Consider the following 20721-nt stretch of genomic DNA (forward strand, 5'->3'; position numbering starts at 1 on the left):
AGCATAGAAAAATATGCTAAATATTTTTATAATTTATTAAGTTCCTTATGTTGTGTATTGTTCACTAAAAAAGAAATAAATCATTCTTTGGTGTGACCAACACAACATTGGAAGCACCATAAAAACTGCTCTTTCCTTTAGGCCAGGCTGATGTGTTGAGATTAATTTATATTATAAACTTCTTTAACTGTTGAATTGTAAAATAAAATAAAAATAAATGAATTGTACTGATTTCAAGTCGGTAACGGTAACAAATTACATTTTTTTTAGAGCTGTCAGTTAAACGCGTTATTAACGGCGTTAACGCAAACCAAATTTAACGGCGTTAAAAATTATTTTATTAAAAAAAAAAAAAAAAACTTTTTTTTTTTTTTTTTTCTTTGGCTCAAAACAAAGAAGCAGTAGCCTGACTGCTATGTTCAAATGACATTTGTTCAAAGCAGTCGTTTAATTGCACTATAGGCTCTTTTTTTGTATCGTCCTGTTTTGATCAGTATATGCCAATGTTGTTATCAATAAAAAATCATTTGCACAAGGCAAGCCGATGCACTTCACCATGTTGATAAGAGAATTAAAATGAGAAGAATTATGGGACAAAAAAATCAAGGGATATTTAGCATAGAAAAATATTTTGTGATTAATCGCGATTAATCGTGAGTTAACTATGACATTAATGCGATTAATCACGATTAAATATTTTAATCGCTTGACAGCTCTAATTTTTTTCCTTTGATTTTTAATCGCAGCCTTTGTGATTTGTATACCGCGATCTACTGCATCGCGAATTCGAATAATCGTTCAGCCCTACTGTCCACCTAGATGTGTGCTGGATAGATCAGTCTACTAGCCTACCCAGTGGACTGAAGTAAACGTTGCTCATCTATCCAGCACAGATCTAGGTGGCCACGCCCACTAGTGATGTCATAAGTGACAGATTTTCGAAACGGCTTGTAAGGGCTAATCACACTCACACCTGGTGGTATAATATGTCCCCTTTAAAATCCATAGCTAAGGTTTGCTAAAGTGCAAGTGATAACCATGAACTCTGTTCAATTGTACACACATAACACTAGTTCACATCACTGGATTTCTCCAAATGTTCCTCCTGGAAAGAAAGAACTAGGATTAAGGTATAATGCACCTTAACTTAACAAGATACAGTGAACCTAAAACTTCCATTACTCATCCCTTTGGGTAATGGAACATGAACATATGTGTGAATGTTTTGAAGGATGTATCTATGCCTTTAGAAATGTTTTATTTATGTTATTTGACCTTGGTTTGTATCACATCCTCTTCTTCAATCAAAGGTGGGCGGATGTACCTTGCGTTGAGATGGAGAGGAGGGAGAGTTCCGGGCAGGTGGTGACGGGGGAGACACGGCGGGTGGCCTGCCAGCCAGAGAGGCAGGGCGAGAGGGTGAAGCGCTGCACCATCCATCCCCTGAGGATGAGCTGCTACAAGCTCTGGCTGGAGGTGGACTCTAAGCTGGGCCCCGTCAGGTCAAGGGCCTTCTATGTGTCCCCTACAGACCACGGTGAGCTACACGGCCTGTGTTTGTGTGTGTGTGTGTGTGTGTGTGTGTGTGTGTGTGTGTGTGTGTGTGTGTGTGTGTGTGTGTGTGTGTGTGTGTGTGTGTGTGTCAAGTTTAGGAATAAAAGAGGGCTCGGGGCATTTTGCCATGAAGAAATTATAAATGATTCCCTAAAAAAAAAAAAAAAAGTAAATAAATAAACTTTTTTACTCTTACTTTAGTCATTGAATTTGGGCTGTCATGCCAAAACCTAACTGCCTGAGCTAGAAAGTTAGTATAAAGAGGTTACTAAAACAGTTACTATAGATTACCTTTGTGTGTGTGTGTGTGTGTGTTGTTTTCGTGTGAAATAATGTGAGAGGAAACCAGAAAGAAACAGAGACACATTTTATAGTGATCGCTAGTGTAAATATCTTGGCAGGTATTCTTATTGAGGCCACCTTATTGTGTCTAACTTAACCGAGTGTCTGGCTGTGAAAGTATTGGTTTCATATCCGTCTTGATCGGAGGGGATATATTGTTTGTCGTGCACAGTGAAATCCCACAAGCCGTCTAACGTGGAGGGGGTGAGTGAGAGCAGCAAGGTGCTCAGGGTGACCTGGGAGCCTCCTTTACTGCCCGTTGAGGGGGTCCAGTGCCAGCTCCGCTACCACTCACCCTCCACTGTGAGCGCCCACCCAAAGTGGACGGTAAGCGCCAGGCTTTTTCAGCAACTGTGTGTTCATTTATGGTCCCTGTCACAGCCTCTCCTTCATACTGCTCCTTACGGAGGCACAACATGTAGTAGACGTCAAAAACAGATAATACGCACTTACATTTATTTGGAACCAGAACTATAAATCTGCCTAAAGTTAAATACACTTCTAATAGAGAAAGAGAGAAATAAGAAAGGTGGAAATTAGTTAAACTGCCTTTTTAATTTAGGGGCCCAAATATAAAAAAAAAACGTCTGCATCTCAGATTCTATGGCTGAGTGCTTCTTCAAGCTAGCATTGCTAAATTAGAAATTAGAAAGTATAAATTTAGTCCTTATCCGCTTGGGTGGTTTTGGTGGAGAGGATAAAAATGCAGTGAAGTGGTACATTTTTATCGACATTACCATCATTTTGTTCAAATGTGTTGGTGCTTGCAGGTACAGAGCCCAATGGGGGCTTCCTGGTCAGAAGTGCGAGTCGCAGACATGTGCAGGGTCTACGTGGTGCAGGTACGCTGCATGTCCACCAGGGGCGTCGGCTACTGGAGTGACTGGACAGAGTCTGTGTACTCCGTACCCCTGAATAGAAGAGGTAAGCCACCATTAACCCCAATCTCCTATTTACCTGGTTTGGCTTTTAGTATGCTAACTGTTGATTCTCACATGTAGTAATTTTGTCAGTTGGGTTAAGCACTTAATCTTCACCTCTGCCTTTTAAAGGTTACAATATCAAAAAGCTACAAATCCAACATTAACAGAAAATACAATTATCGACCAGACTTGACAACGCAAAAAAATATGCTCAAAGCGCCGTGCCAGCAGATTAAAGTTTAATTAAAAAGGTCTGCACTTATGATCAGGGGTGCACATAACTGGTACGCAAGCACATATCTAGCCCATAATCAGGAATGCGTAACGTCACAACGCTTTTGCGCAACTAACTGCAAAATCAGCTGATCGCAACATCCTGTCAGATGTTACTTGTGGGGCTAAGCGTTGGGTGCATACAAAACACCATCTCCTGGTAAACCTGAGAAACCCCCTAAAAAGTTATGTGCACCCCTGCTTATGATTAATATAACACACCAGCATGTTTTTCTCTCCTAGCCCCTGATAATGGCCCTGATTTCTGGAGAGTTTTTGAGGATGATCTACACAGAAACATAACCAACGTCACTCTTCTATTGAAGGTACATAAACGCTAGGAAGTTGATAGGTCAAAGATAAAAGGAAGTCCTTTAAAGAATTCAAGTTATGTTAACCTGAAAATATGATATTTTATTCATATCTCATATCTCCTATGGTTTTCTTTTGCTCCTTCTCTATCACGATCTTGCCCTCTTTTCAGCATCTTGCAATGGAGGAACAATCCTATTGTGTGGATGGATTAGTCGTTCAGCACCAGACCTCTTGGGGCACCATCATCAGCGAGAAGATAGGCATGGTCTCCTCCCACAGCTTTGAGTGGAATCAGGAGGTCCACACTGTCACGGTGGAGGCCTTCAACAGCCTCGGCAACTCCAACAACAACATCAAAATGACTTTGGGGAGACAGTTCAAACGTGAGTTAAAGGTCTCATGGCATGAAAATCTCAATTTCTGAGCTTTTTTTAAGATTTATATGAGTTTCCCTAGCCTGCCTATGGTCCCCCACTGGCTAAAACTTGTGTTTGTGTAAAACGAGCACTAGCTATCCTGCTCGCCTTTGAAAAGTTTGAAGTTCATGCGCGCTGAATTGGAATTTGGCCCCATATGTCGTTATAAGGGGCCAAGTTACCTCCCCTTTTTCTGCCACGCCCGCCCAGAGAATTTGGCCCGCCAATGTGACAGTGATCTATGACCGTGCGAGCGCCATGTGTGTGTGTGTGTGTGTGTGTGTGTGTGATTACACACATTAATGCAAGTGTTGTACACTTCTTTGTTATTTGGATAACCGTTCTGCTGTTAACATGTTGGTTCTTTGACGTCTCTGATGTTTCCACAATGTGACTGTAGTTGGGGTTATCTCGGCCATGGTTGAGAAGGAATTTGGGGAAAAGAACTTTGGCCTTGACTCCCTGAAGTACATGAACTGTGACATGCTGCCCTTCGCCCGCTGCCACGAGCATAATATCGTCTGGAGGCGCACACAACTTTCGGCCGTGATAATATGTATTATATGATATAGATATATATGTATTATATGATATTATTTAGATATAGAGCTCCAGGACTCCCGCCGGAGCACCCGGAGTGTTCTAGAATATTTACAGAACGCGGCCAAAGCCTGTGTGCGCCTCGCCATTGCGATACATCCACTGTAAACAGAGGGCATGGTACCGTGGCCGCAAGCTGCTCAGGGCCACACCCCAACCCTCCTCCTTGACTGCCTCTCTTCTCCTCATTTGCATTAAAGCTACAGACACCGAAACGGCACGTTTGGGGAAAGCTCAATGTGTGACTGGCTTGTAGTGGATGTAATTCTGCACCACGGCTGAATTTCGGGAACGTCTTCAAATACTCTGTTAGGGGCCCACTAATATCTATTTAAAATCATCCATAAAGTAGCATGCCATGGGACCTTTAAAGGGATACTTCACCCATTCAGAACCGGCGTTCTCTCATTATAAAATCGCTATTGTAATAAGAAAAATACGTTTTTTTTCCCTCAGTCTAACCCAGTCTTCCCTTGGTCCAGCTTTCCTGATCTAATTTTCTCCCGAGATGGCGTCAAATGACGCGTTTTACGTGATCTCGGGAGAACTTTGCTTGCCTGCTAGAAGGGCTGAGGACTACAAACCACTGGTTCCGCACATTTGTCAGCCCACCAATAAGAAATGAGGGGGAGCGGGAGCTTGCGTACAAGATGTAAACACAATGTCCGCCATGTTTCTTACCCGCGAGAACAAATTTGCAATGTGAAACAGCCAAAGTGGATTTTGAAAATCTATTGTTGGATTTGGACATTCAGGGCTATTAGTACGAGCCAGAATGAATGACACAAATAGAGGGGGAGGCTGCTGCGGCTGCAGCTGAACAAGCCACACTTACGCGCCGGTTTGCTCTGTTCGCCTATAGACACTAAAACAGAGTCCCTGTGCTGCAGCGAATTTCAGTGACAACAGTTTCTTCTAGAATAAATGGCTGAATCTGGCGAGGACGGGGCCATGTGTGTTACCTCTCACCCAGGCTTTACGCCTCATCTGAACAGTTGGGTATTGGATACATATATCCGGACCCAGAAAGTGAACTGGAAACGCCAGCCAAAGCCCACCGGGAGAAACAGATGTCTGAGCATAGAGTAAGTGTTTGTTTTTTTACTAACACATTTGCTACAATAGTTTTGAGTCCCGGGAAACATGACAATTTAGTTATCTGAAAGTAGCCGATCTTATTGGCAGAGCATAGGCTACGTTACGTTACCTTGAAGTCTGTGTAATGCTGTATAGGCTACTCAAGGCATCATTTTTATTTTGCTTTGCTAATGTTGTTCTCTTTCTTTCTTAGACAGTATCGGCTTCCTGTGTTTTCCAGGCCATCAGAGCTAATCACCCAGCACAAGATGGGCAGTACCGTGGCTTCCAGGAGACAGTAGATGCTCAAGATGAGCTGTGACTATTTTGACTCTAGCAAACGCACCCTACATGTTTTATTTTTGTAAATAGTTCAAATTTTTTCATGAATAAAGCTGCAAATTCATGTTGGTTGTTGTGATTTGTTTACTTACTAAGTGCTGTTATACTAAAGTAGGCCTACTGTATAAGATACACTCTTATGAACTGGGGAGAAAAGGTTGAGTACAAATACTTGATATGCTGAACTACTGTAATTAGCAAATGTTTTTATGCTGTACAGTAATATACAAATGATGCGTTTGAAAAAATTAGGGCAGAATTCTAGTCAACGTATCACGGGGATATGTTTACACAAAGTTTGCTCGCGCTAGGACCATGGGTCCTTCCCCCTCCAATCGGAAACAGGCGGGTGGTGCAGCGGGCGCAATGCACTGTGGTAGTTTGAGGATTTCTTACTTTTGAGCCAGAGAGACACTTTTTGCCTTTTCTCAGGCTAGGATGAACCGATTTTTGCACATTTATTTATTTACTTCATATAACCTTCATATCTGCACTGTTGAAGTATCCCTTTAAATAAGGAATCAACCTCCACAGACTCTTATGTTATCTTATGCTCTTAATGAAAGAAACAGGCCAGAAAGAATCGCCAGGCTGTTCATACATTTTTCCCCTTGTGTTCTCTTTATTCTTCACCTGTGGGTCATTCTGATTCTCTGAATGTTCATTGAAGGTTGTTGTTGCATTAAATGATGCGGGTTTGAGAAGCAGAATGCGCCCATTTCCCCTGCACCGAAGTGCAGCTGAACGTCAAACCACTTTCTTTACTAGCCCCTCCAGAGTGTTTGGATCCAGTACTTTCTTGATGGCTTTGAGTCATCTTTTTATATATTGACACATGATTAACTCTTCTTTCACAACGTTTTAACCGGTGAAAAGATAGAGGCACGGAGTAAACTCTGTGTGCCGTAGCCGGGATAAAACCATGGTCTAATGCTCAAAATACAAGAGGTCGAGAAGGACTAGGGTCGAATGATCAAGGGTTTATTGTCACTGCACAGAGTAACAACACCACCTGAGTTTATTTGCAAAGAACTGCCCCATCCGGGCCGCTATCTCTGAGGTAACCCGCACATCTGTGACTTCCGAGACAAATCACAGTGCTCTAAAATCAAATCTACGGGCACCCCCCAGTCCCCATTAACATTTATCTTACCTCTCCTATGCCCATATTACATTCTCATACATTCAAGCATTATGTGCAAAAGGGTTACATATTAAACATTATAGTTATATGAAGTTACATATTATGCATTACAGTTATATACAGTCTGGGATATATGTGGGAAATCCCAGACTGGCAGACGACCTGAATGACTTTTACTGCAGGTTTGAAGAGCACCCATTGTCACACCCCTCACGCACAAAAGGTTTTCACTCATCACCCATCCCCCTCCCCCCACCTGCACTAACTATCTGCGAGAAGGATGTGTGCCGGCTCTTTCAGAAGCAGAAGATCAAGAAGGCTCCTGGACCTGATGGTGTGTCCCCCTCTTGTCTGCAAGTCTGTGCTGAACAGCTGGCGCCAATCTTCACGCGGATCTTTAACTGGTCCCTGGAGCTGTGTGAAGTGCCCTCCTGCTTTAAATGCTCCACCATCATCCCAGTCCCCAAAAAAACCTCCATCACAGGACTAAATGACTACAGGCCTGTCGCCCTGACGTCTGTGGTCATGAAATCCTTTGAGAGACTGGTGTTGAGCCACCTGAAGGACATTATAGGTCCCCTGCTGGACCCCCTGCAGTTTGCCTACAGGGCAAACAGGTCGGCGGATGATGCTGTCAACATGGGACTGCAATACATACTGCACCACCTCGACTACCCAGGGACGTATGCCAGGATCCTGTTTGTGGACTTCAGCTCGGCGTTCAACACCATTGTCCCTGAAATCCTTAATCAGAAGCTCACCCAGTTCGAAGTGCCTGTCACCACCTGTCAGTGGATCATCAGCTTCCTGATTGACAGACAGCAGCATGTCAGACTGGGGAGCATCTCTTCCAAAACCCGGTCCATCAGCACTGGCGCCCCACAGGGGTGTGTCCTTTCCCCGCTGCTCTTCTCCATCTACACCAATGATTGCACCTCAAAGAACCCGTCTGTAAAACTCCTGAAGTTTGCAGATGACACCACCGTCATTGGTTTGATCCAGGATGGTGATGAGTCTGCTTACAGACAGGAGGTGGAACAGCTGGTCCAATGGTGCAGTCAGCACCACCTGGTGTTAAACCACAACAAGACTGTGGAGATGACAGTGGACTTTCGGAGAAGTCCCCCCCCACTCCCCCCCCTCACCATCCAGAACGACACAGTGTCCACTGTCGATTCCTTTAGGTTCCTAGGTACAACCATTTCACAGGACCTAAAATGGTGTCCCCACATTTACTCTGTCCAGAAAAAGGCCCAGCAGAGGTTATACTTCCTGCGACAACTAAGGAAGTTTAATCTGCCTAATGAGCTGCTGACCACCTTCTACTCATCACCATCATCCAGTCTGTCATCTGCACCTCGATCACTGTCTGGTTTGGGTCCGCCACCAAACGGGACAGGGCCAGACTGCAACGGACAATACGGGCTGCGGAGAAAATCATTGCAGCTGACCTTCCCACCATTGAGGACCTGTATCAGTCCAGGGTCAGGAAAAGGGCAACAAGAATCGCCCTAGATCCCTCACATCCTGGTCAGAAAATGTTCAACCTCCTTCCCTCGGGCAGGCGATAAAGGGCACTGTTTGCCAAAACCAGCCGACACAAAGTCAGCTTCTTTCCCCAAGCAGTCTCTCTGTTGAACGCTCAGAATTAGCCCCCACCCTCTATTTTCTTATATTATTATAATTATTATTATTTATTGTATTGTATTGTTATTCTGTATACTTAAAGGCCCACTATGCAACTTCGGGAATTTCTTCGCTGTTTTCTTGGTTTTGGCAAGCACATTTCTCTAAACAGCGCCCCCTACAGCTTCGTAGTAGATATTTTACAACACTGTCGTAACAACTCGTTGACGACCCTTCCCCATGCACTTCTACGCGAGCCATGTGCATTTGTTTTCAAAGAAGCCGGCGAATGCGTGGAGCCATGTCCGAAGTAAATGTTCATAAAGTGTAGGCAAGGTTATACATTTTTAAAATGGTTTATTTGTATTGCAATAAACATAAAGCCATCCTTTTTATAGTTGACGGGGAGAATTTATATCCTAGATTATAATTGTTTTATCTTAGGTTGAGCAGAACAATCAGTGTGAGAGTGTTGGCCAACATAATAATCTAAATAAACAAGAACCTGGATTCGGGGATTCAGTCTGTATCTGGGGGACGAGAAAGACGAACAGCAAAAGACCAATGGAAACAAAGGTGTTTATATGGTTGCAACCAAGCAAGCTAGAAACATACAGGGCTCACAACAAAACTGTCGAGAAAACAATTTTTACAGGGCTCACAACAAAATGGTTGAGCAAACACATTTGTACAGAGACTATCAACATCAAGAATACCACGAGGACAAAGTTCACCCAAGGGTACTTTCAATTTCAAAAGCAACACGGCCAAGTCGGAGTCTGATTTGAAGTCTTATTTTTCTTTCAGTTCACGCTATTCCTGAAAAGCTTGCCCAACGCTTACTCGTGTCTGGCCTCTCTGTCGGTCAGTCTCCCTTTTCTCTTCTTCTGTTCCTCCGACATTGGGTTTCTCTGTCTCTTTTTAGTCGGCTGATCTATGATGAATGTAACAATCCATTAGTTACTTGTGTTTATATCGAGCCGGTTCCGTGTTTGGGGGTCTGTGCCGCAAAGCAATTTGTTACTTCGCGAGACCCGAGACTCCTGCGAGAGTGGGCGGCGGGTCGCCGGCAGAAACATATTCACTTTCTCCGCCAAGATGCGCAAGGGGGAGTTGAAACAACGAACAATCGAACAAAAATGTATAATGGAACCATCACAATGACTCCTAGCCTGTTATATTAAGGTAAATCAAGCCAAAAAAGTTGCATAGTTCCCCTTTCACTCGTGTCTGATCTCTTTACTGGTCTATTCTTCTTTTGTTCCACCGACAGTCGCCTCTTGGGTCCCTTATCAGTCGATTGATCCATGATGAATGCAACAATTGCCTCGCAACTGGCTGTTTATATCTAGCCGGTGCCATGTTTGGGTGTGTGTCTGTGCCGTAAAGCATTTTCGAAACTACAATCTGACTACATTTTGGAGGATACTTCCGCTGCGTCACATCCGGATTGGCTCGGTCCGAACAGATCAAGTTGCATATGCGCTTTTTCACTGGAGAGGCGACATGGGTAAATGACACACCCACCAATCGACCCAGAAATGGATGCAGAACCATCAGCATAACTCTCAACCTGCATACTTAAAAAATTGCATAGTGGGCCTTTAACCATTTTTTTGTACTGTTTTCTGTTTTGTGTTTTTCTCTTTTTTAGATATTAACAATAGGTTAAATGTTGTGTGTTGTGTAGGTTAAGTGTTGTACATAGAGAGCTAAGGGACCGAAGTCAAATTCCTCGTTTGTTCGCGAACCTGGCCAATAAAGCTGAATCTGAATCTGAATATGAAGTGAGGTCTTTGATTAAAATCCATTAATCTCCTTGTTTATTAACCTGATCTTAAATCCAAAAAACCACATGTGTTTAAGAGATGAGCCCTGTGAAAGCAATATTCATTTAAACAGTAAAATATGCTTTTGTAATACTTGACAATGCCACTTTATTTGTCTGTGGCACATAGTCATTATCATAAAGCTGGTAGTGTCTGATTTTAACCGCAGTATGGATATGTTAACTCAACGTCTAACTTGAAGCCTACAGATTATACATTCTAAAGCCACAGATCAGGAACCACGGGGGTGGGGCAGATTTCTCTGTAAGGGACAATTTACATGAGGTGTGGGGGATTCATCGGAATGCAGGCAAAGGGAGGGCCTGGAGATCTCAATAGTGATTAACATTTGGCTCCATTGTAACAATATTTACCTTATATTCTTGTATACCTTATACTTAAAGTTAACCTTACTTATACTTATTATCTAAGTGAACTGAGTAATAGACTGATGTCATTGACTACAGAGGGATGTCTGTCTGAGTGTTCGCCGGTCAACCCAGGACCCGGGCCCAGAGTCCGCTCTCTCCCCCCTTCTGATGCATTTCTCTTTACCAATCTTCCAACAGTTTGGCTGAGAAGCCTCCAATATTTTCCACCATACCCTATTTGAATGGTCTGTAACGCAGTGAGAAGCGCGAAACGTAAGGAACTTTTTGGGCGGATCTCTCGCGCTGTTGCTATTATGCCGGCGGTTAAATTACTCTTGGTCTGAAACCCGTAGGTGTGTTTTGGGCGTAACGTGCAACAAACCAATGAGAGTTCAATCTCCCATCCCCTTTAAGAGAGACCACATTTGAACTTGACGAGTTGATATTTTGACAGCGCGTTTGCAGTCTCCGCTTGGACAGATGCATGACCACATGAATTTCAAACTTCAAATGGCTCTGTTTATGGCCAAATAACAGGCCTAATTCGCAGATGGAAAAGTGTTTTCTTCTACAACTTCAGAAACACTCAATTCAATTCAAATTACTTTATTTTTCCGTTAGGAACTTCAGATGTGGAGGAGCAGCAGGGTTTGTCCATACCCAACAGTACATACAATAAACAAAAAAACACGCACACACGCGCAAACATACACCATCAGCCCTGCAGAAAATAAAAATAAAAATCCTTGCCTAAGCCTAATATATAAGTATTATTATTACCGCCATAGAGGAGGATAAATAAATAAATAATTTAAAAATACTCCCGGTATTAAAACAAGCGGATACAGTTCAAGGAGGGGTTAAACCATTCAAGAATCTTATGGATGCCGGGACAAAACTTACTATCTGCGGCCTGAGAGTAAGAGGGAATACTGGCTGTGTAGAGTGTGTGTGATGTCAAGGGTGATTTATGTTGATTTTTGCTTATATTAGTTTCTATTTTTTATATATTAGTCCTTTAGTTGTATATATTGATGAGGGATTCCTGCTGTTGTCCAATTATTTTGCTGCTCAGTTTGATGATTCTGTTTAGTGGGTTCCTATGGATGTTGGACAGTGCTCCAAACCAGGAGGTGATGTTAAAGGTGATTATGGATTCAGTGAAACATCTGTAGAATGCTGTCAGAACGGATTGGTGGATCTGGAGTTTGCGGAGTTTGCGAAGGAAAAAGAGACGTTGCTGGCACTTGGAGTGGATGATATCAGTATTTGTTTTGGAAGTTGAGTTTGTGATCGAAGTTGTCCCAAGGTATCTGTATGTGTCAACCCTCTCTATCGGCTGGTTGTTAACATACAGAGTGGGGAAGGTGGAGGGGGCCTTACGGATGTCTATTAATAGTTATTTTGTTTTGGTGATGTTGAGGTCAAGGCAGTTCTGCCTGCACCAGTCTAAAAAGGTGGCCAGCTCGGACTCTAACTGATCTAATGAGTTGGTGGATTCCATGATGACAGTGTTGTCAGAATACTTGATGCATGTGATGTCTGGGTTTGTGCTTCTGCAGCCGTTGGTGTAGAGCAGGGATGCCAGGGTGAAATTGGTCAAGGGGCCAGATTTTTTTCAAGTGAGACCTCAGGGGGCCTGATTACACTATCGGACTGAAAAGGCCTGAAAAGGCAAAACACTGACTCAACACATGGATAGGTAGGCTATTTTAAATTATGCTTGAAGGCCTATCGATCAAAAATAAATTGCATTGGCCCCAAAATAGCCTCACAATGAGGCCTACAATTACATAGCCTAAAGCAGGAGACAGCTCCCCTCTAAAAACATTTTCCTATCCATGCAAGTAGCCTACATTTATGAATGAGAAATGCAACAAAATAGACTAGGTGCCAACAAAACACATTTCCTATAAATAACACAAGTGTAAACTGTTAATTACTTTTATTTTATTTATTGAAGGCTTGCATGGGTGAACTAGGAGATTGCCTAGGGCGGCAAATGCGTTCGGGGCGGCAAAAGTGTTGGGGGCGCCCCCTGGTGGCGGCCTTAATAAATGAATTAATTTTAATGAAACAAGCGTGTTTTCTAAACACGTTTCGAAATGGAAAGGAGAATGGGGGATGAACAGTTATTGAATCGTAACAGACCAGCAGCAGTAACAGACCAACTGACGGATTCCCAAAAATAAATAAATAAATAGAACTGGTGAGATGACAGAGCCCTGTGGAGCACCTGTAGAGATCCTTCTGGATGAGCTAAGGTGGCTGTTAACTCTCACTCTCTGGTGTCTGTCCGTCAGGAATGAGATGACCTAGAGTATGATGTGGGGATTGACATCCAACTGGCTACATTTTTGTCCCATTAGATGGGGTTGCACAGTGTTAAAGGCACTTGAGAAGTCTATGAACACCAGCCGCAGAAATGACTTGGGCTTCTCAAGGTGGGTGTAAGCTCTGTGCAGCAGCGTTAGTATGGCGTCGTCTACCCCTCTGTGACGGTTGTATGCAAACTGAAGCGGGTCAGCATACTTACTGACCTCTGCCTGTAATTGTGTGAGAATTAGCCTCTCAAAGCCTTTCATGACCAGGGATGTTAAGGCTAAGGTGAACAGATTTCTGAAATGAAATTCGGGGCCGTTTTCAATGCGGTGGTGGAAAATCATTACATATTATCATTATGAAGTGAAAAATGGGGTACTTTTCATGTATTTTAACCAGCTTTTATTACACAAATGGTCAGAGATGCCATAAAGGGGCGAAAAGATAGGACAATTCTGAGGGCCCGTGACTGACAGGGGCCCTGAAAAAATATAAGAACATTAGTTATGTTAATAAAAAAAACATCGTTAATGGATTTTAATAGAAAATCGAATTTATAATTAAACAAACACTTTATCGGTATGCAGAATGTTTCCTGCATGTCTTCACAGTGTTATATTAACACAGCTCAGTGTCAGTAGATATTGTAAAGTTAATATCGGACTATAAGATAATTGAAGCCTTCACAGGTAGAGGTGTGGTTACAGAAACTGCACATGGTTGGCGTTGCCTGTGTGTGATGGTGGGACCCAGTGTGATATCTTTTCATGGGGCCCAACATCCCTGGTGGCGCCCCTGCAAAAGGTTAATAAATCAAAATATCAGCGCCCACAAATATCATGTATCAGTAGTGCACAGCAGTGTCAAAAACACAAATATAGAATAATACATGAGAAAAAACATCTCTCTTCCAAACTTAAGTGTCATGTGCAATGACAGCTGCCAGACCAGTAGCTAGTAAATATCATCAAGATGTAATTAATAATAATTACCAAGTCAAAACATATAAAAAGATGTAAGTGGATCACATAATGTGTGCCACTGGAAACTGTGGGTCTGGCCCAAATAGTACAAAAAAGTCACAACAAGAAAATACATCTCTAGGAAGAAGAAGGCTGTACACAAAAGGTTGCAATCAAACAAAGAACAAATGGGTGACATCACCAACCATCCATCCACTGAGGAAGACAAAAATATCTTAGTCTTGTTAGCTTGAGTTAGGATGGATTTTTTGGTCAAAAGTTTCTACTCACAACTGAATGCTGAACTGATATTTATGACACAAAAGGTGGCAATCAGGAGTCTGGGTAGAATAAGAGCAGAGAACATGAGAAAAACTGCAAGAACAGAGCCAATAGTAATAGGCTACTGTATTAAAATCAAAACCTACATTTATAAAGTGCACCCACAAAAGTCACTCATCAGGGGGACAGTTCCAGTATAGAAATTAGGCTCATATATTATCTGTTTGTCCTTCTATCTCCTCCCCTCTCTCACTTTGTCTCTCTGTCTCTCACTCTCCCTCATTCCCACTTTCTCTCCCTCCCTCTCCTTACCTGATTTGCATATTTCTCAGAAGAATGTATTTTCTTCTGGATGGCTCTGTCTTTGGCCAGCATCTCCATAAACTTATCACAAGGGAGGTTGATGTTTGTCTTTACAATAAGTATTGCCTTGATGGAAGGAACAGTGAACCCATTTCTGCTGTCTGTCCATATGACATTCATTTGAGAGAAGAACACCCTCTCTACTGGTACATTACTGCCGGGTAAGCACATGACAACAGACACTAATCTTGCCAGGTCAGTGTGCGGGATGTCATTTTCTTTGAAATGATTAAATACTGTGCTCCATCTCTGACTGAGTGGTGTCTCAAATTCTCTCAATTTCAAGAGTGATTCCCCCTTTAGGAACTCTTGCAGGGCAGAAACCTCATCAAACAAATCATCTTCTTTGATTTTCACATTGGGGCACTTTTCCTGCAGTGTGGCTGTTACCTTCTGGATCTCTTTGCGCAGAGGTTTCTTTTTTAAAAGGAGACAGTGCAAGTCATTTAAATTGTCTGTATGATTTCCCCAAGCTTGCAAGTAGTTCACAGCCGTTGTGAAGAAAGACTGAGTTGTATTGAGAAAGTTTTCTCTAGTAATTGCTGCATTTTCCACGAGCTCTCCCAGCAGTCCTCTGGCCAGTATTGGAATGAAGCTGTCGTCACGTCTTGCTGTCAATTTTACCTCCACCTCTCTCAGGATTGCAGCTGACTCCACAGCACAGTAGTCCTGGCCTTCAAGCTTCTTTATTGTTTCACTAAATATGGCCAGGTTTCCATGGGCAAAGGCAAGCCACAGTTCAGTCAGTGGATCTTCAAACATTCTTCGCAAGACAACAGGGCATTTCTCTTCAGAAAGAAAAAAGGCTTTAAGTGGTGCATACATTTTAACCACTCTTTCTAGAGCAGGGAGCATGGACAGCCAGCGGACAGCGTTGTTGTGTCCTAAGATGTTTTGATACTCTTGTCCAACAAATTCACAAAAGCTCTTCAATCTTTCCACTCTAACAGTGTAAATATGAAAATACCCGAATATTTTTGTGAGCAGGTACTCTACATCAATGGGAAGGGTATCCATAGCTGTTCTGGTTGCATTATGGATGATGTGGGCAGGACAACCCAGGCCAATCACCTCCCGCTGCAGTGCATTTTTCACTTTGGTGTGGACGTTGACTCTCCCCACCCTATTCAGCCCGCCAAAGTTGGTGTTTGTATTGTCGGCAGAGAATGCCACTACTTTATTTTCCAGGAAGAATTTTTCAATCACCACCATGATCTCAGCTGCAAGTTCCTCTGCCTTTTCTCCTTTAAGTTCAACAAAATCAAGCCGTTTTGTTTCTATGGACATGCTGCCATCATTTGCTTTGCAATACCTGACCATTAATGGCAGCAGCTTCAAATGTCCATGATGGGATGAATAATGGTCAGGGAAACAAATTCAACCTGCTCTAGGTCCGGTCTTACCATATTGGTTGCCCACGGTGCGAAGACGTTATTCACTATGGCTTCACCTTTGGTCCGGGCACATGAAAACTTTGGCTCATAAAGCTTCTTTGTCAGTTGTGCTGTGCAGTCCATAGATCGGCAACTATGATTGTGTTTCATAGTGTGGTACGCCAAGATGCCCTCCTGCACAGATAACTCAAACTCCTTTTGGGAAGGCCCTGTCTTCTTATAGAATGTGGTGATAGAGGGCGTAACAGCATTGGCAGTCAGACCTTTTTTATGTTTTTTTGTCTGCTGATGCTCCACCACAGAATATCTCCCCCCACTGGCAATTGAAAAAGAAGACTGGCAAAGGGTGCAGTGGACCACTGTGTCGTCTTGGCCTGGGCGACAGGGGCGTATAAATGGAAATTCTTGCTGGATTTTTTCGGTAAAATGGCATTTGCGCTTCTTTGAAAGAGCCATCTTCTCCTCTACTCTTTTTGCCTCTCGTCTGTTCTCTTCTCCTTCAATGTTTTTCTTTTCTTCACCCCTCTTTATTCTCTCCTTAGCTTCCCTCTGTTGTTTACTTCTTTATTTCTGCCTTTCCACACTATTCTCCGGCTCTTTTCCTCTTCTCTCCTTCACTCTGTTGTTTACTTCTTTATTTCTGCCTTTCCATACTATTCTCCTGCTCTTTTCCTCTTCTCTCCTTCACTCCGTTGTTTACTTCTTTATTATACCTTTACTAAAAACAGTGACATATAAAACAGTGACTCAGGGCATCAGCTAATCAAATGGTCTGCATTTATACTAGTCATTGGTTACCCACACAGCCCGACAAAAAATCAGCAGACTAACACACACAACTATCAACCATAATTAATTTATTATTAATTAATAATATCATCATTATTACTATTTTAACAGTCTCAGGTCCCTATGCCTACTGGAAAAATCATATGCTACCAAAGCAGTCTTCCACCTCCCCCTCTTCCAAAACTGAGCCACATACAATGTCATCACCTGGTAATCTCATGCTAACGTTAACATTACAGCTTCACTAATGACAGATATGAAAACATTTGTTATGGCTCAAGATAGGGTGGACCCAAACGCACGGCACAAATGACCACAGACGAGGACGATAGCAATTGATTGGTTTATTGCTACACGGATGGTTAAAGGTGGTGCAGGTGGTGGCGGTCCACGTGCCGGGAGGCCCGAACCGGGGTTGGAGGAGTCAGCAGGCAGCCGAGCCGACAACCACACCCGACGACACGGTGCAGATGGAACTCCGGCTGGTAGGGAGACAGACGGATTAGGAACGGAGACTGGAACACGAGTAAACGGGAATACAGAGCTCGAAGAATCAAGAGGACACTCAACCGGGTAAGTAGAACTGACGATCCGGCGAAGAATGTTTGGAAGGCTGTGGTAGATATGCTGGGTCCTGATTGGAAATGACTGTCGGGTGCGGGTGATCAGCGTGGCTGGAACAGCTGGAACTGCGTGGCCACGCCCCCGCACATGAAACACTGAGACAGAGACAAACAGGGACAGACAAGACTAACACAGAGTGAACTAGCGGAAGCTAGGATCCGGTGGGAGAGACCATGACAGTACCCCCCCCTCTATGGACGCCACCTGGCGGACGTCTGGCAGTAGGATGAGCTAGGTGGAAGTCTGAGATCAACGTATCGTCCATGATCATACTCCGCGACACCCATTGCCGGTGCTCTGGTCCGTAACCCTCCCATTCTACCAGGTACTGAAATCCGCGTCCCCTAGGGCGGACATCCAGCAACCGCCGGACCGTCCACACCGGGTGACTGTCAATGATGCGCGGTGGAGGTGGAGCAAGCGTAGCGGCCGCCAGAGGACAGGAGGAGACAGGTTTCAGCAATTAGACATGAAAGGTGGGATGAACCCGAAGAGAGGGGGGGAGCCGGAGACGCACAGCACAAGGATTAATGATGGCCTCGATCTCAAAAGGACCAACAAACCGGGGCGCAAGCTTCCGAGAGGCAACCTTCAACGGGAGGTCCTTCGCTGAGAGCCAGACCTTCTGGCCGGGAACGTATCGAGGCACCGGTGTCCGGTGGCGGTTGGCCTGCCGCTGGGAGCGGGTGGACGCCCGAAGCAGTGCAGCCCGAGCCTTGTTCCATGTACGTTGGCAGCGTAGGATATGGGCCCGAACCGAGGGAACAGCAATCTCTGCCTCCTGCGAGGGAAACAGCAGGGGCTGGTAGCCCAGGGAGCAGAGAAAGGGGGACATTCCGGTAGTGTCATTACGGTGTGTATTGTGCGCGTACTCCACCCAGGGAAGATGAAGGCTCCATGAGGCGGGATTGGCGGCTGTGACACAGCCTAGCATGCCTTCCAATTCCTGGTTTGCCCGCTCCGCCTGGCCGTTGGTCTGTGGATGATAACCAGAAGAGAGACTGGCCGTGGTTCCCAGAGCCAAACAGAAGGCTCGCCACACCTGGGAGATGAACTGGGGACCCCGGTCCGAGACGATGTCCGCGGGGATGCCGTGTATGCGGAAAACCTGGGATACCATGAGCTCTGCGGTCTCTCTCGCGGAGGGAAGTCCGGGCAGTGCGACGAAGTGGGCTGCCTTCGAAAACCGATCTATAATGGTGAAAATGGTGGTGTTACCTCTGGACGGAGGGAGACCGGTTACGAATCCAGAGCGATGTCGGACCATGGACGACTGGGGATAGGCAGGGGGCGAAGCAGTCCAGACCGGGGTTTGTTGGATGTCTTGCTGCGTGCACAGGTGGCACATGCGGCGACGAAAGACCGGGTGTCTCGATCCATGGTAGGCCACCAGAACCGGTGGTGCAGGAAGGCCAGGGTGCAGTTGATCCCGGGATGACAAGCCAGCCTCGACAAATGACCCCACTGCAGAACGTCCAAACGAACTGCATCTGGAACGAACAACCGACCGGGAGGACCAGTCCCCGGATCGGTCTGGTGAGCCTGGGCCTGGGTCACCAAGGACTCGATTTTCCAGACCAACGAGGCCACTACGCAGGTGGGCGGTAGGATGGAGTCCAACTCTGAACACTCCTCATCCAAGGAGTGCAAACGGGACAAGGCGTCCGGCTTGGTGTTGGGGGAACCTGGGCGATAAGAAAGAGAGAACTTAAACCGACCAAAAAATAACGCCCACCTGGCCTGGCGAGAGTTGAGCCGCTTTGCAGATTGGATGTAACTTAAGTTTTTATGGTCCGTCCACATGATGAACGGCAACTCCGCTCCTTCCAGCCAGTGAAGCCACTCCTCCAGCGCTAGCTTGACGGCGAGGAGTTCCCGATTTCCCACATCGTAGTTCCGCTCTGGGTGAGTTAGCCCTCGAGAGAGGAAGGCACAAGGGTGAAGCTTACCGTCCATGGCTGAGCGCTGAGACAACACTGCTCCAACCCCGGTGTCCGATGCGTCAACCTCGACCACAAATTGCAGCTTGTCATCGGGCTGCGTGAGAACCCGGGCAGAGACGAAGCGCCGCTTCAACACCCCGAAGGCCGCCACGGCCTCTGCGGTCCATCTGAATGCCACCTTGACGGAGGTGAGCGCTGTGAGAGGTGCGTCGATGTGGCTGTAGTTCCTGATGAACCGTCTGTAGAAATTGGCAAATCCGAGGAAACTTGGGAGCTGCTTACGATTGGTGGGAGTAGGCCAATCCGTCACAGCAGTTACCTTCCCTGGGTCCATCTCTAGCCTCCCCTGGCCGATGATGAATCCCAGGAAGGCCACTGATGGCACATGGAATTCGCATTTCTCCGACCTTGACAAACAACCGATTCTCCAAAAGACGCTGCAGGACCTGACGAACATGCAGCTTGTGTTCTGCGAGGGACCGAGAGAAAATCAGAATGTCATCAATACACAAAACAAACTGATGGAGCATGTCTCTCAAAACGTCATTGACCAGGGCCTGAAATACTGCAGGGGCATTGGTAAGTCCAAAAGGCATCACCATGTACTCAAAGTGACCTAACGGAGTAGTGAAGCCCGTCTTCCATTCGTCCCCTTCGCGGATGCGAACCAAATGGTAGGCATTACGGAGGTCCAGTTTAGTAAAAACGGTAGCGCCCCGCAGAGGAACAAAGGCTGAGTCTATGTGAGGCAACGAATATTTGTTCTTTACCGTAATGTCGTTGAGTCCCCAATAGTCAATGCAGGGACGAAGGGTCTTGTCCTTCTTTGCAACGAAAAAAAACCCTGCCCCTACCGGTGAGGATGAGGGACGAATAAGCCCCGCAGCAAGAGAGTCCTGGATATACCCCTCCATGGCCTCTCGTTCCAGGGGCGAGAGGTTAAACAGGCGGCTGCTAGGGAGAGGGGAACCAGGAAGTAAGTCAATAGCACAATCGTACGGGTGATGTGGTGGCAGAGATAGTGCGTGTTGTTTACTGAATACTGGGCCCAAGTCGTGGTAATCCAGGGGCACCAACGTGAGGTCCGGGGGTTCCGGAACAGACTGTGGAGCGACTGCCACCGGTGCTGAGGCGGAACGTAAGCAGTTCAATAAGCAATGAATACTCCAAGCAGAGATCTTACCGGAGGCCCACTCCAAACTGGGGTTATGAAGGCGAAGCCAGGGATGA

At 45.1% G+C, this 20721-nt stretch overlaps 1 protein-coding gene across 5 annotated transcripts in view; it reads left to right on the top strand.

The window, feature by feature from the left end:
- Window positions 1–20721, top strand: part of lepr (leptin receptor) — a 64443-nt gene that overhangs the window by 28786 nt on the left and 14936 nt on the right. For all 5 annotated transcript variants that reach the window (XM_030372791.1, XM_030372792.1, XM_030372790.1 and 2 more), the window contains 5 exons: window positions 1311–1537; window positions 2069–2223; window positions 2667–2820; window positions 3336–3418; window positions 3577–3790. In XM_030372791.1, coding sequence (XP_030228651.1) covers window positions 1311–1537; window positions 2069–2223; window positions 2667–2820; window positions 3336–3418; window positions 3577–3790 — 833 coding nt within the window. The remainder of the gene's footprint in view (window positions 1–1310; window positions 1538–2068; window positions 2224–2666; window positions 2821–3335; window positions 3419–3576; window positions 3791–20721) is intronic.

Source organism: Gadus morhua, chromosome 12 (genome assembly GCF_902167405.1).
Source record: "Gadus morhua chromosome 12, gadMor3.0, whole genome shotgun sequence".
NCBI classification, from domain to species: domain Eukaryota; kingdom Metazoa; phylum Chordata; class Actinopteri; order Gadiformes; family Gadidae; genus Gadus; species Gadus morhua.